Raw genomic sequence first — 12,088 nt, 5'->3', positions numbered from 1 at the left:
AACGCACATTTTACTTGAAACTACTATCTCAATATGAGGAGGGTCTTGCCACAGGACATGTGCAGTATGCTATACTGCTAGGCTGGTCAGTTAAACTTTGGAAATAAGTACTTTGTTTCTATTGGTCAGTGACTTTTTAATGAACATGGAAATTCTAACCTGTTTTGATTCCAAACAGCAAAACAGTTTAGGTGTGCATGACGGTATAGAAGAGACGTGCAAATGTTTGTAGCTTATTCCACACAGTGCCCTAGATATACTAGGAGGTAAATTGCATTCACTTCAATCATGGAGCTGCTATCGCTTTATTACTGGCTTATTACATTGTTATTACTGGATTGTTGCATTATTATTGAATTTATTATTGATTCATGGCATTTAGAGCATTGTGAATACTCTTGCATAAAATATGATAGATACAGGCATGCTAAATTCATAACATACCTACTGCTAATCTGTGTATATTTGCATAGTTGCACATAAATATTTTTTTAGCCAATAAATTTGTAAAAACATAAAGTGTGTGTTAGAGGCTAATAAATAGTAGAAGCTCAAACCGTCACCCAAAACTATTAAACAGAGCTTTGTAATAGTTGGTCTGAGAAGGTAAAGTATGCCCTAACTGGCCACTAAATAAAAAGACCATAGAAGAGTGCTTGTGCATCATAGTAATAAAATCAAGTGGAAGATCCTCACTTGCACAGGGTCGTCGTGTCCATATTCAAAAAGCGAATGTTCATTTTCGTCTCGATCTCAATATCTTTCAGTATCTGAAAAGAAAATGTTGTTTTACTACCAGTATAGTACTTAGTTACTAAACTCTGACAATACCTTAAACTATTGTGTACTTTAATAACAAGAACAACAATTTTGCTGCTATTGTTTGTGTTAAAGGGACAATCTGCAGTCTTGTCAAACAGCAGAGAGATAGGGCTGGAGAAATGTAACCACTTTAGATTTTCAAAGACAGAGCTATAGATGCAAGGACTGACCAGCCACCAGAAATTAAAATTATAGTTTTAACCATGTTTTGATGCTATACAGTATTTGTTTACAAACAATGGTGTAAAACAAGCTTATATTTTGGGTTCTAATGGGATGTGAGAGTTGAACTAAGGTCATGAGGCATTTAAAAGTTATAATTAAGCAATAAGGCCAATATACCACGGCTAAGAGCTGTTATAACGCAGAGTACCTGGATACAGCCCTTAGCCGTGGTATATTATTGCTATTATAAACTGGTTACCAACGTAGTTAGAGCAGTTTTGTCATACCCATGCTATATGGTCTGATATACAACAGTTGTCAGCCAATCAGCATTCAGTTCTCCAACCACCCAGTTTATAATCTTCATTAATCAATGGGCATATATTGTTAATTTAAAAGTAAAAAAATGGATGTAAGGAGTGCAGATCACGCCTTTAAAGAACAGTGATGATTTAATGGGCTCTCCAGCGAAGCACACTTAAATAATCTATACTTTTAAAAATAAAACTATAGCCATGACTTTTACCCCCAAAAATAAAAATATTATTAGACACAAAATAATATGTTTTATAACAAACCTTTAGAAAATGTTCAAAAGTGATCCCCTCGTAAAACTCATCTGGTTCCTGAGAACGAGATTATTGGATATGGTATTGAATTTTTTTTTAATAATAGTCAGATGTCATATAGCAGCTGATTCCAGATCTAAAACTCAGAGTGAGGAAAACAACATTCACAAGATGTTGTAAAAAACCAGCCGTACCATGTGACCCATGGAAATACTGGCTACCTCCAGCATGGCAGCATCTGCTATTCCTTTTGCCGTTTCCTTTCCCAGGGCTCCACTCCGAGACAGCAGCTCCTCCACTACCTACAGTACACTCAGAGGAAAGGCAGTCATGGTTACAATTCATAGTGATAGGCAGATAAAGTATTTGAAAGACAGGGCTGGGCAATGGCTTACATGTCGATACTCCTCCAGAGTGATTGTTCCATCGTTGTCTGTGTCGTGCATGTTAAACAGGACTGGGAAAGAAAACAAGGAAAATCTTACACAAACTCTTTACAATTTGCTTACCAAAGGCTTACCTGCATGTGTCATGAGGCATCACTGTCAAGCATTTGCTGAATAATGCTGTAAATGGGATACAGATCTGTTGTATGCGTACCTGCTATCCCAGCAGAACGTTTACAGATAATGGATTCCTTTTCTGGATTCCAGTCAAAGAGCGAGCCATAGTACACATCAAACCGTGTACAGTGTTCTGAATGTCATTGTAGAAAGTACACAAGCTAATAAGGAATTAACAAGGAACTGAATCCACATGTGCTGTCTGCTGTAGTTATTGCTTGTGATTCATGTATGTATTTACGCACCTGTTGTGTGTCCCGAAAGAGACACACAAAGAATTATTATATCCATTTCATTTTTAGATATTATTATATCAATTTCAGCACAGTGTTACATTTGGTAGTGAAACTATAATATAATGCAAAACATCCATCTTAACACCAGTCCACACTGTAACATTTTAATAACGGTACTCACAGCGGAGTTTCTCCCTCCTGACCTTCTCTCTCTGTTCCTCTGTCATGTTCAGTGCTGGAGGTCTGAAGTGGGACATCACCACAAGGAACTCCTCAAAGCTGATCTCCTCGACCGTCCCGTCACCATTCTGATGGAAGTTTCTATAGAGGTATAAAAAAGCAAGGAACATAAATATCTCCATCTTGTGGACAGATGAGTTCACTGCCTGACATCCTAGTCACATCATGGATACTGTACGCAATATGGTAGTAGCTCGACTCCGCCTATTGCTAGCTAAGGTTGTATTATTGTCATATAGATTATAAACTCAGCAACAACAAAAAAACGTCCCTTTTTCAGGACCCTGTCTTTCAAAGACAATTCGTAAAAATCCAAATAACTTCACAGATCTTCACTGATAAGGGTTTAAACACTGTTTCCCATGCTTATTCAATGAACAATAAACAATTAATGAACATGCACCTGTGGAACGGTCGTTTTTTGCCTAGCGTCTGTAAGCTGTTAGTGTCTTAAGGTCACAGTTATGAAAACTTAGGACACTAAAGAGGCCTTCTACTGACTCCGAAAAACACCAAAAGAAAGGTGCCCAGGGTCCCTGCTCATCTGCGTGAACGTGCCTTAGGCATGCTGCAGATGTGGCCAGAGCAATAAATGTCAATGTCCGTACTGTGAGATGCCTAAGACAGCGCTACAGGGAGACAGAACGGACAGCTGATCGTCCTTGCAGTGGCAGGCCACGTGTAACAACATCTGCACAGGATCGGTACATCTGAAGAGCACACCTGCGGGACAGGTACAGAATTGCAACAACAACTGCCCGAGTTACACCAGGAACAATCTCTCCATCAGTGCTCAGACTGTCCGCAATAGGCTGAGAGAGGCTGGACTGAGGGCTTGTAGGCCTGTTGTAAGGCAGGTTCTCACCAGACATCACTGGCAACAACGTCACCTATGGGCACAAACCCACCGTCGCTGGCAGGACTGGCAAAAAGTGCTCTTCACTAACGAGTCGTGGTTTTGTCTCACCAGGGGTGTCGGTCAGATACTCGTTTATCATCAAAGGAATGAGAGTTAAACCGTGGCCTGTACTCTGAAGCGGGATCGATTTGGATGTGGAGGGTCCGCCATGGTCTGGGGCGGTGTGTCACAGCATCATCGGACTGAGCTTGTTGTCATTGCAGGCAATCTTAACGCTGTGCGTTACAGGTAAGACAACCTCCTCCCTCATGTGATACCCTTCCTGCAGGCTCATCCTGACATGACCCTCCAGCATGACAATGCCACCAGCCATACTGCTCGTTCTGTGTGTGATTTCCTGCAAGACAGGAATGTCAGTGTTCTGCCATGGCCAGCGAAGAGCCCGGATCTCAATCCCATTGAGCACATCTGGAACCTGTTGGATCGGAGGGTGAGGGCTAGGCCCATTCCCCCCAGAAATGTCCGGGAACTTGCAGGTGCCTTGGGTGGAAGAGTGGGGTAACATCTCACAGCAATTGGCACATCTGGTGCAGTCCATGAGGAGGAGATGCACTGCAGTACTTAAGCAGGGCACCTTTCATCCAAGCTACTCAATACTGCCCTTGCCGCTACAGCCATAAGAAGTTTGGAACCACCAAGACTCTTCCAACAGCTAGCCGCCTGGCCAAACTGAGCAATTGGAGGAGAAGGGCCATGGTCAGGGAGGTGACCAAGAACCCAATGGTTACTCTGACAGAGCTCCAGAGTTCCTCTGTGGAGATGGGAGAACCTTCCAGAAGGATAACCAGCCATGCAGCACTCCACCAATCAGGCCTTTATGGTAGAGTGGCAAAACAGAAGCCACTCCTCAGTAAAAGGCACCTGACAGCCCGCTTAGAGAGTTTGCCAAAGGCACATAAAGGACTCTCAGAACATAAGATACAAGATTCTCTGGTCTGATGAAACCAAGATTGAACTCTTTGGCCTGAATGCCAAGTGTCACGTCTTGAGGAAACCTGGCACCATCCCTACGGTAATGCATGGTGGTGGCAGCATCGAATCAAATAAAATTGTATGTCACATGCGCCGAATACAACAGGCGTAATACTTACAGTGAAATTCTTACTTACAAGCCCTTAACACTTATTTTTCTTAGAACTGCATTGTTGGTTAAGTAAAAAAAATGGATAAATAGAAAATAAAAGTAACAAATAATTAAAAAGCAGCAGTAAAACAACAATAGCGAGGCTGTATACAGGGGGTACCGGCACTGGTTAGTCAATGTAATTCAGGTAATATGTACATGTAGGTAGAGTTAAAGTGACTATGCATAGATAATGAACAGAGAGTAGCAGCAGTGTAAAAGAGGGGTCTGGGTAGACCTTTGTTGTGGGGATGTTTTTCAGAGGCAGGAACTGGGAGACTAGTCAGGATATAATGATATATAGGTTCCGGAGGGGATGGCTGCCGTTTTAAGGGCTCCTAACCAACTGTGCTGTTGTGTTTATTCGCATTGTTTGTAACTTATTTGTACATAAAGTTGCTGCTACAGTCTCTTACGACTGAAAAGAGCTTCCAGACATCAAAACAGTGATTACTCACCTCGAATTGGACGAAAATGTTTTCTTTAATGAGTCTGACGCGAAGGATATGCTACTTTCTGGAGACCAGGCCCAAATCCCTGTCATTCGCGTGAAGGCAGAGATACAGAGGGAGGAGGTGGGGGTGCCTTGTGAGGATTCAGAGGAGAGTGAGTAAATCACCACTACCATCGTTTCAAATCAAATCAAAGTTTATCTGTCAAGTGCGCCGAATACAACAGGTGTACCTTACACTGAAATGCTTACTTACAGGCTCTAACTAACAGTGCAAAAAAGGTATTAGGTGAACAATAGGTAAGTAAGGTAAGGTAAGAAATAAAAACAGTAAAAATACAGTGAAAAATAACAGTAGCAAGGCTACATATAGAGACCGGTTAGTCGCGCTGATTGAGGTAGTAGGACCATGTAGATATGGTTAAAGTGACTATGCATATATGAGGAACAAAGAGTAGCAGTAGCGTAAAGGGGGGTTGGCGGGTCGTGGGACACAATGCAGATAACCCGGTTAACCAATGTGCGGGAGCACTGGTTGGTCGGGCCAATTGAGGTAGTATGTACATGAATGTATAGTTAAAGTGACTATGTATATATGATAAACAGAGTAGCAGCAGCATAAAAGAGGGGTTTGTGGGAGGCACACAATGCAAATAGTCCGGGTAGCCATTTGATTACCTGTTCAGGAGTCTAATTGACCAACGATCAATCACAAGCAATCACTGGAAAACAGACTTGATGAACTATGGTCGAGACTATCCTACCAACGGGGCATTAAAAACGCTAATATCTTATGTTCCAGTTGAATCCGGTTAATGAATGGTGTGGCTGTTGAACAAGTTGAGGACACTAAATTACTTGGCATTACCTTAGATTGTAAACTGTCATGGTCAAAACATATAGATTCAATGGTTGTAAAGATGGGGAGAGGTCTGTCCGTAATAAAGAGATGCTCTGCTTTTTTGACACCACACTCCAAAAAGCAAGTTCTGCAGGCTCTAGTTTAGTCTAATCTTGATTATTGTCCAGTCGTGTGGTCCAGTGCTGCAAGGAAAGACCTAGTTAAGCTGCAGTTGGCCCAGAACAGAGCGGCATGTTTTGCTCTTCATTGTAATCAGAGGGCTGATATAAATACTATGCTGCCAGTCTCTCTTAGCTAAGAGTTGAGGAGAGACTGACTGCATCACTTCTTATTTTTGTAAGAAACATTCATGTGTGGAAAATCCCAAATTGTTTGCATAGTCATCTTACACAGCTTTGACACACACACTTATCCCACCCGACATGCCACCAGGGGTCTTTTCATAGTCCCCAAATCCAGAACAAATTCAAGAAAGCATACAGTATTATATAGAGCCCTTATTGCATGGAACTTCCGTCCATCTCATATTGCTGAAACAAACAGTAAACCTGGTTTAATAAAACAGATAAAGCAACACCTCGCGGCACAACGACTCTCCTCTATTTGACCTAGATAGTTTGTGTGGATGCATTGATATGTAGGCTACGTGTGCCTTTTTAAAAATGTATGTAGTTCTGTCCTTGAGCTGTTCTTGTCTAATGATGTTCTGTATTATGTTGTTCTGTATTATGTCATATGTTTTGTGTGGACCCCAGGAAGAGTAGCTGCTGCTTAGGCAATAGCTAATGGGGAACCTAATAAAATACCAAATACCACCAACACAAATAATATTGAGCTGGCTGGGTTTTCCGTGCATCAGCAGGATGGTAAGACAAGGGGCGAGGGTGATTGTCCATTTGTCAATAACTGCTGGAGCGCGATGTCTAATACTAAAGAAGTCTCGAGGTATTGCTTGCCTGAGGTAGAGTACATCATGATAAACTGTAGACCACACTATCTACCAAGAGAGTTATCATCTATATTATTAGTAGCTGTCTATTAACCACCCCAAACCGATGCTGGCACTAACACCACACTCAACGGGCTGTATAAGGCCATAAACGAACAAGAAAATCCTCATTCAGAAGCGGCACTCCTAGTGGCCAGGGAATTTAATGCAGGCAAACTTAAATCCATTTTACCTAATTTATACCAGCATATCTGACCACAATTATATCCTCCTAATTCGTATTTACAAGCAAAAACTAAAGAAGTACCAGTGACTCGCTCAATACGGAAGTGGTCAGATGACATGGATGCTACGCTACAGGACTGTTTTGCTAGCACAGACTGGAATACGTTCCGTGATTCATCCAATGGCATTGAGGAGTATACCACCACAGTCACTGGCATCATCAGTAAGTGCTTCGACGACATCGTCCCCACAGTGACTGTACATCAGTGAGGGAAAAAAGTATTTGATCCCCTGCTGATTTTGTACGTTTACCCACTGACAAAGAAATGATCAGTCTATAATTTTAATGGTAGGTTTACTTGAACAGTGAGAGACAGAAAAACAACAATGAAATCCAGAAAAACGCATGTCAAAAATGTTATAAATTAATTTAAATTTTAATGAGGGAAATAAGTATTTGACCCCCTCTCAATCAGAAATATCTCTGGCTCCCAGGTGTCTTTTATACAGGTAACAAGCTGTGATTAGGAGCACACTCAAAGGGAGTGCTCCTAATCTCAGCTTGTTACCTGTATAAAAGACAACTGTCCACAGAAGCAATCAATCAATCAGATTCCAAACTCTCCACCATGGCCAAGACCAAAGAGCGCTCCAAGGACGTCAGGGACAAGATTGTAGACAGACACAAGGCTGGAATGGGCTACAAGACCATCGCCAAGCAGCTTGGTGAGAAGGTGACAACAGTTGGTGCGATTATTCGCAAATGGAAGAAACACAAAATAATTGTCAATCTCCCTCGGCCTGGGGCTCCATGCAAGATCTCATCTTGTGGAGTTGCAATGATCATGAGAACGGTGAGTAATCAGCCCAGAACTACACGGGAGGATCTTGTCAATGATCTCAAGGCAGCTGGGACCATAGTCACCAAGAAAACAATTGGTAACACACTACGCCATGAAGGACTGAAATCCTGCAGCGCCCGCAAGGTCCCCCTGCTCAAGAAAGCACATATACATGGCCGTCTGAAGTTTGCCAATGAACATCTGAATGATTCAGTTGACAACTGGGTGAAAGTGTTGTGGTCAGATGAGACCAAAATGGATCTCTTTGGCATCAACTCAACTCGCCGTGTTTGGAGGAGGAGGAATGCTGCCTATGACCCCAAGAACACCATCCCCACCGTCAAACATGGAGGTGGAAACATTATGCATGGGGGGTGTTTTTCTGCTAAGGGGACAGGACAACTTCACCGCATCAAAGGGACGATGGACGGGGCCATGTACCGTCAATTCTTGGGTGAGAACCTCCTTCCCTCAGCCAGGGCATTGAAAATGGGTCGTGGATGGGTATTCCAGCATGACAATGACCCAAAACACATGGCCAAGGCAACAAAGGAGTGGCTCAAGAAGAAGCACATTAAGGACCTGGAGTGGCCTAGCCAGTCTTCAGACCGTAATCCCATAGAAAATCTGTGTAGGGAGCTGAAGGTTCGAGTTGCCAAACGTCAGCCTCGAAACCTTAATGACTTGGAGAAGATCTGCAAAGAGGAGTGGGACAAAATCCCTCCTGTGATGTGTGCAAACCTGGTGGCCAACTACAAGAAACATCTGACCTCTGAATGCCAGCAAGGGTTTTGCCACCAAGTACTAAGTCATGTTTTGCAGAGGGGTCAAATACTTATTTCCCTCTTTAAAATTCAAATCAATTTATAACAATTTTGACATGTGTTTTCCTGGATTTTTTTGTTGTTATCCTGTCTCTCATTGTTCAAATAAACCTACCATTAAAATGATAGACGGATAATTTCTTTGTCAGTGGGCAAACGTACAAAATCAGCAGCAAAATACTTTTTTCCCTCACTGTACATATCCCAACCAGAAGTTATGGATTACAGGCATCATCTGCACCGAGCTAAAGGCTAGAGCTGCCACTTTCAAGGAGTGGGAGACTAATCCGGACGCTTATTATAAATCCCACTATGCCCTCAGACGAACCATCAAACATGCAAAGCATCAATACAGGACTAAGTTTGAATCATACTACACACTGGCTCTGAAGCTCGTCGGATGTGGCAGGGCTTGCAAACTATTACGGACTTCAAAGGGAAACCCAGCCGCGAGATGCCCAGTAACACAAGCCTACCAGACGAGCTAAATGCCTTTTATGCTCGCTTCGAGGCAAGCAACACTGAAGCGTGCACGAGAGCACCAATTGTTCCGGATGACTGTGTGATCCCACTTTTCATAGCTTACGTGTGCAACATTCAAAAGGCTGTGGGGCCAGATGGATTACCAGGGCGTGTACTCAGAGCATAAGCAGACCAACTGGCAAGTGTCTTTACTGACATGTTCAACCTCTCTCTGACCGAGTCTGTAATACCTACATGTTTCAGGCAGACCACCATAGTCCCTGTGCCCAAGGAAGCGAAGGTAACCTGCCTAAATTGCTACAGCCCGTAGCACTCACGGCAGTAGCCATGAAGTGCTTTGAAAGGCTGGTTATGGCTCACGTCAACACCATCATCCCGGAAACACTAGACCCACTCCAATTCGTATACCACCTAAAACAGATCCACATATGATGCAATCTAAATCGCACTCCACACTGTCCTTTCACACCTGGACAAAAGAAACACCTACAGTATTTGAGAATGCTATGCATTGACTACAGTTCAGCGTTCAACACCATAGTGCCCTCAAAGCTCATCACTAAGCTAAGGACCCTGGGACTAAACACCTCCCTCTGCAACTGGATCCTGAACTTCCTGACGTGCCACCCCTACGTAGTAAGGGTAGGCAACAACACATCTGCCACGCTGATCTTCAACACCGGGGCCCCTCAGAGGTGCATGCCTAGTTCCCTCCTGTACTCTCCGTTCACCCACGACTGCGTGGCCAAACACGACTCCAACACCATCATTAAGTTTGCTGACGACACAACAGTGGTAGTCCTGATCATCAACAGTGATGAGACAGCCTATAGGGAGGAGGTCAGAGACCTGGCAGTGTGGTGTCAAGACAAGAACCTCTCCCTCAATGTGAGCAAGACAAAGGAGCTGATCGTGGACTACAGGACAAGAAGGGCCGAACAGACCCTCATTAACATTGTTGCGCTGTATTGTAGAGGTGGAGTTTCAAGTTCACCAACAAACTATCATGGTCCAAACACACCAAGACAATCGTGAAGAGGGCATGACAACACATATTGCCCCTCAGGAGACTGAAAAGATTTGTCATGGATCCTCAGATCCTCAAAAAGATCCACAGCAGCACCAGAGAGCATCCTGACCGGTTGGCTTGATGTCCTTTGGGTGGTGGACCATTCTTGATACACACAGGAAAATGTTGAGCATGAAAAACCCAGCAGCATTGCAATTCCTGACACATACCAGTGTGCCTGACCCCTACTACCATACCCCGTTCAAAGGCACTTACATTTTTGGTCTTTCCCATTCACCCTCTGAATGGCACACATACACAATCCATTTCTCAATTGTTTCAATGCTTACAAATCTTTCTTTAACCTGTCTCCTTCACTTAAATCTACACTGACTGAAGTGGATTTAACAAGTGACAATCAATAAGGGATCATAGCTTTCACCTGGATTCACCTGGTCAGTCTGTCATGGAAAGAGGAATATTTATTAATATTTTGTATACTTTTCGTTTAGCTGAAAAAACATTATTTGTCTCTCTGAAATGAAACCATCAAGTGATTGAAAATAAATACATCCCTATCTGTCATTGAGCAACACTATGCCGTGATGAGATTGGTGTTTTTTTCACTCTTTCATAAGTTCTTTAAAACAATAAAAGCTAATTTATCAAGATTTCTGAAAATGGATATATATCATTTTAGAAAGAAACGTAATATTCAAACCTTTCCGGTCTACACAAGTCCTAGGTGGTAGTGGTTAACGGCTAGGGGTTGTTTCTAGATGAGGCTGACATTTGACATCTCTGTGAGGCACCACCAAACCTACTGTTTAATGAAAATCACACTAGGTAGATAGGAGCATCTTGAGAGAAGTTCACTTTTTGGGCTCTATTTTCGACTGGTGTTAAGCCAGCCCAATTGTCAAACGCACGCTCGTTAGCAATTTCAATTTGTTAAAGCCAGCGCACTGCTATTTTCCAAACCTTGCCCCAGGATTGGTAATTGACGTGTCTAATATCAGCTCGCTTGCGTTGAGGTGGGAGGGTAATAAATATCTGAGGTGTGCCCTTAAAAAACATGTGCCAAAGGGCACATTTCAGGCAACGCTAGTGGGGATATTTATTTAGTTGGTTATGGCATGGATCTTGCCAGCAGAGGAACACAGTAGACTAATCAATAGAATAGCCTATGCCCAATGTTATATTCAAATAGCATTTTTGGGAGCAGCAAAAACAGTCAACACCCTTTTCTTCTTTTACTTGTCCATTCGGACAACTTAAATCTATATTCTTCTTGTCCTATATTCTTCTTGTTCTTGCGTTAATGTCAAGCCCTGAATGCGTCTAAAAAAACCTAAATGTGTCTTGAAACCCCAAAGTCTCATTATAGGCTATGGATATTATTTATATCCAGCTCCTGTGAAACTTGATGCCCACTGAATGAAATATGCCTATTTAGCAACATCATATTGTTAAAGTCTAATTATTGTTTTTCATTTATATAAAAAGAAAAAGCATTTTCCACTGTCATCTGTTGGATCTGAATGTCAAATTGCAGGAAATCCAATCGCTGACCGTGGTGTTGAATCAACTATTGATTGCCTGTTTCTTTGCCTTTACCATTCTACTTCGCCATATCAACGTCGAAGGTAGACTAATTAGAACATTTACAAATCTTGTTACAAGTTGAAGCAACCACATAAAAAGCGTTAGAGCAGGTTTTCATTGGCCAGTGAGTGATCAAGCCCTCGTCACACCAACAACTTATATTAATTCAAAGAAAATTCTGCCTCTTTACGCTTAACGCCA

The 12,088-nt window shown here is 42.5% G+C and overlaps 1 protein-coding gene across 2 annotated transcripts in view; it reads right to left on the bottom strand.

The window, feature by feature from the left end:
• Positions 1-341: 341 nt before the first annotated feature.
• LOC110537175 (calcineurin B homologous protein 3) overlaps positions 342-12,088 on the bottom strand; it is a 16,570-nt gene continuing 4,823 nt past the window's right edge. The window contains exons 4-8 of one of the 2 annotated variants that reach the window (XM_021623011.2): positions 2,537-2,676; positions 1,952-2,013; positions 1,751-1,858; positions 1,566-1,613; positions 342-770 (exon numbers count right to left, since the gene is read on the bottom strand). In XM_021623011.2, the coding sequence (XP_021478686.1) occupies positions 693-770; positions 1,566-1,613; positions 1,751-1,858; positions 1,952-2,013; positions 2,537-2,676 (436 nt within the window). In that variant the 3' untranslated portion in view covers positions 342-692. Of the gene's footprint in view, positions 771-1,565; positions 1,614-1,750; positions 1,869-1,951; positions 2,014-2,536; positions 2,677-12,088 lie in introns of those variants that run through there. The other variant, XM_036937182.1, reaches the window with a different exon arrangement.

This window comes from Oncorhynchus mykiss, chromosome 12, assembly GCF_013265735.2.
Source record: "Oncorhynchus mykiss isolate Arlee chromosome 12, USDA_OmykA_1.1, whole genome shotgun sequence".
NCBI lineage: Eukaryota > Metazoa > Chordata > Actinopteri > Salmoniformes > Salmonidae > Oncorhynchus > Oncorhynchus mykiss.
This window is presented reverse-complemented; position numbering and strand designations above follow the sequence as displayed.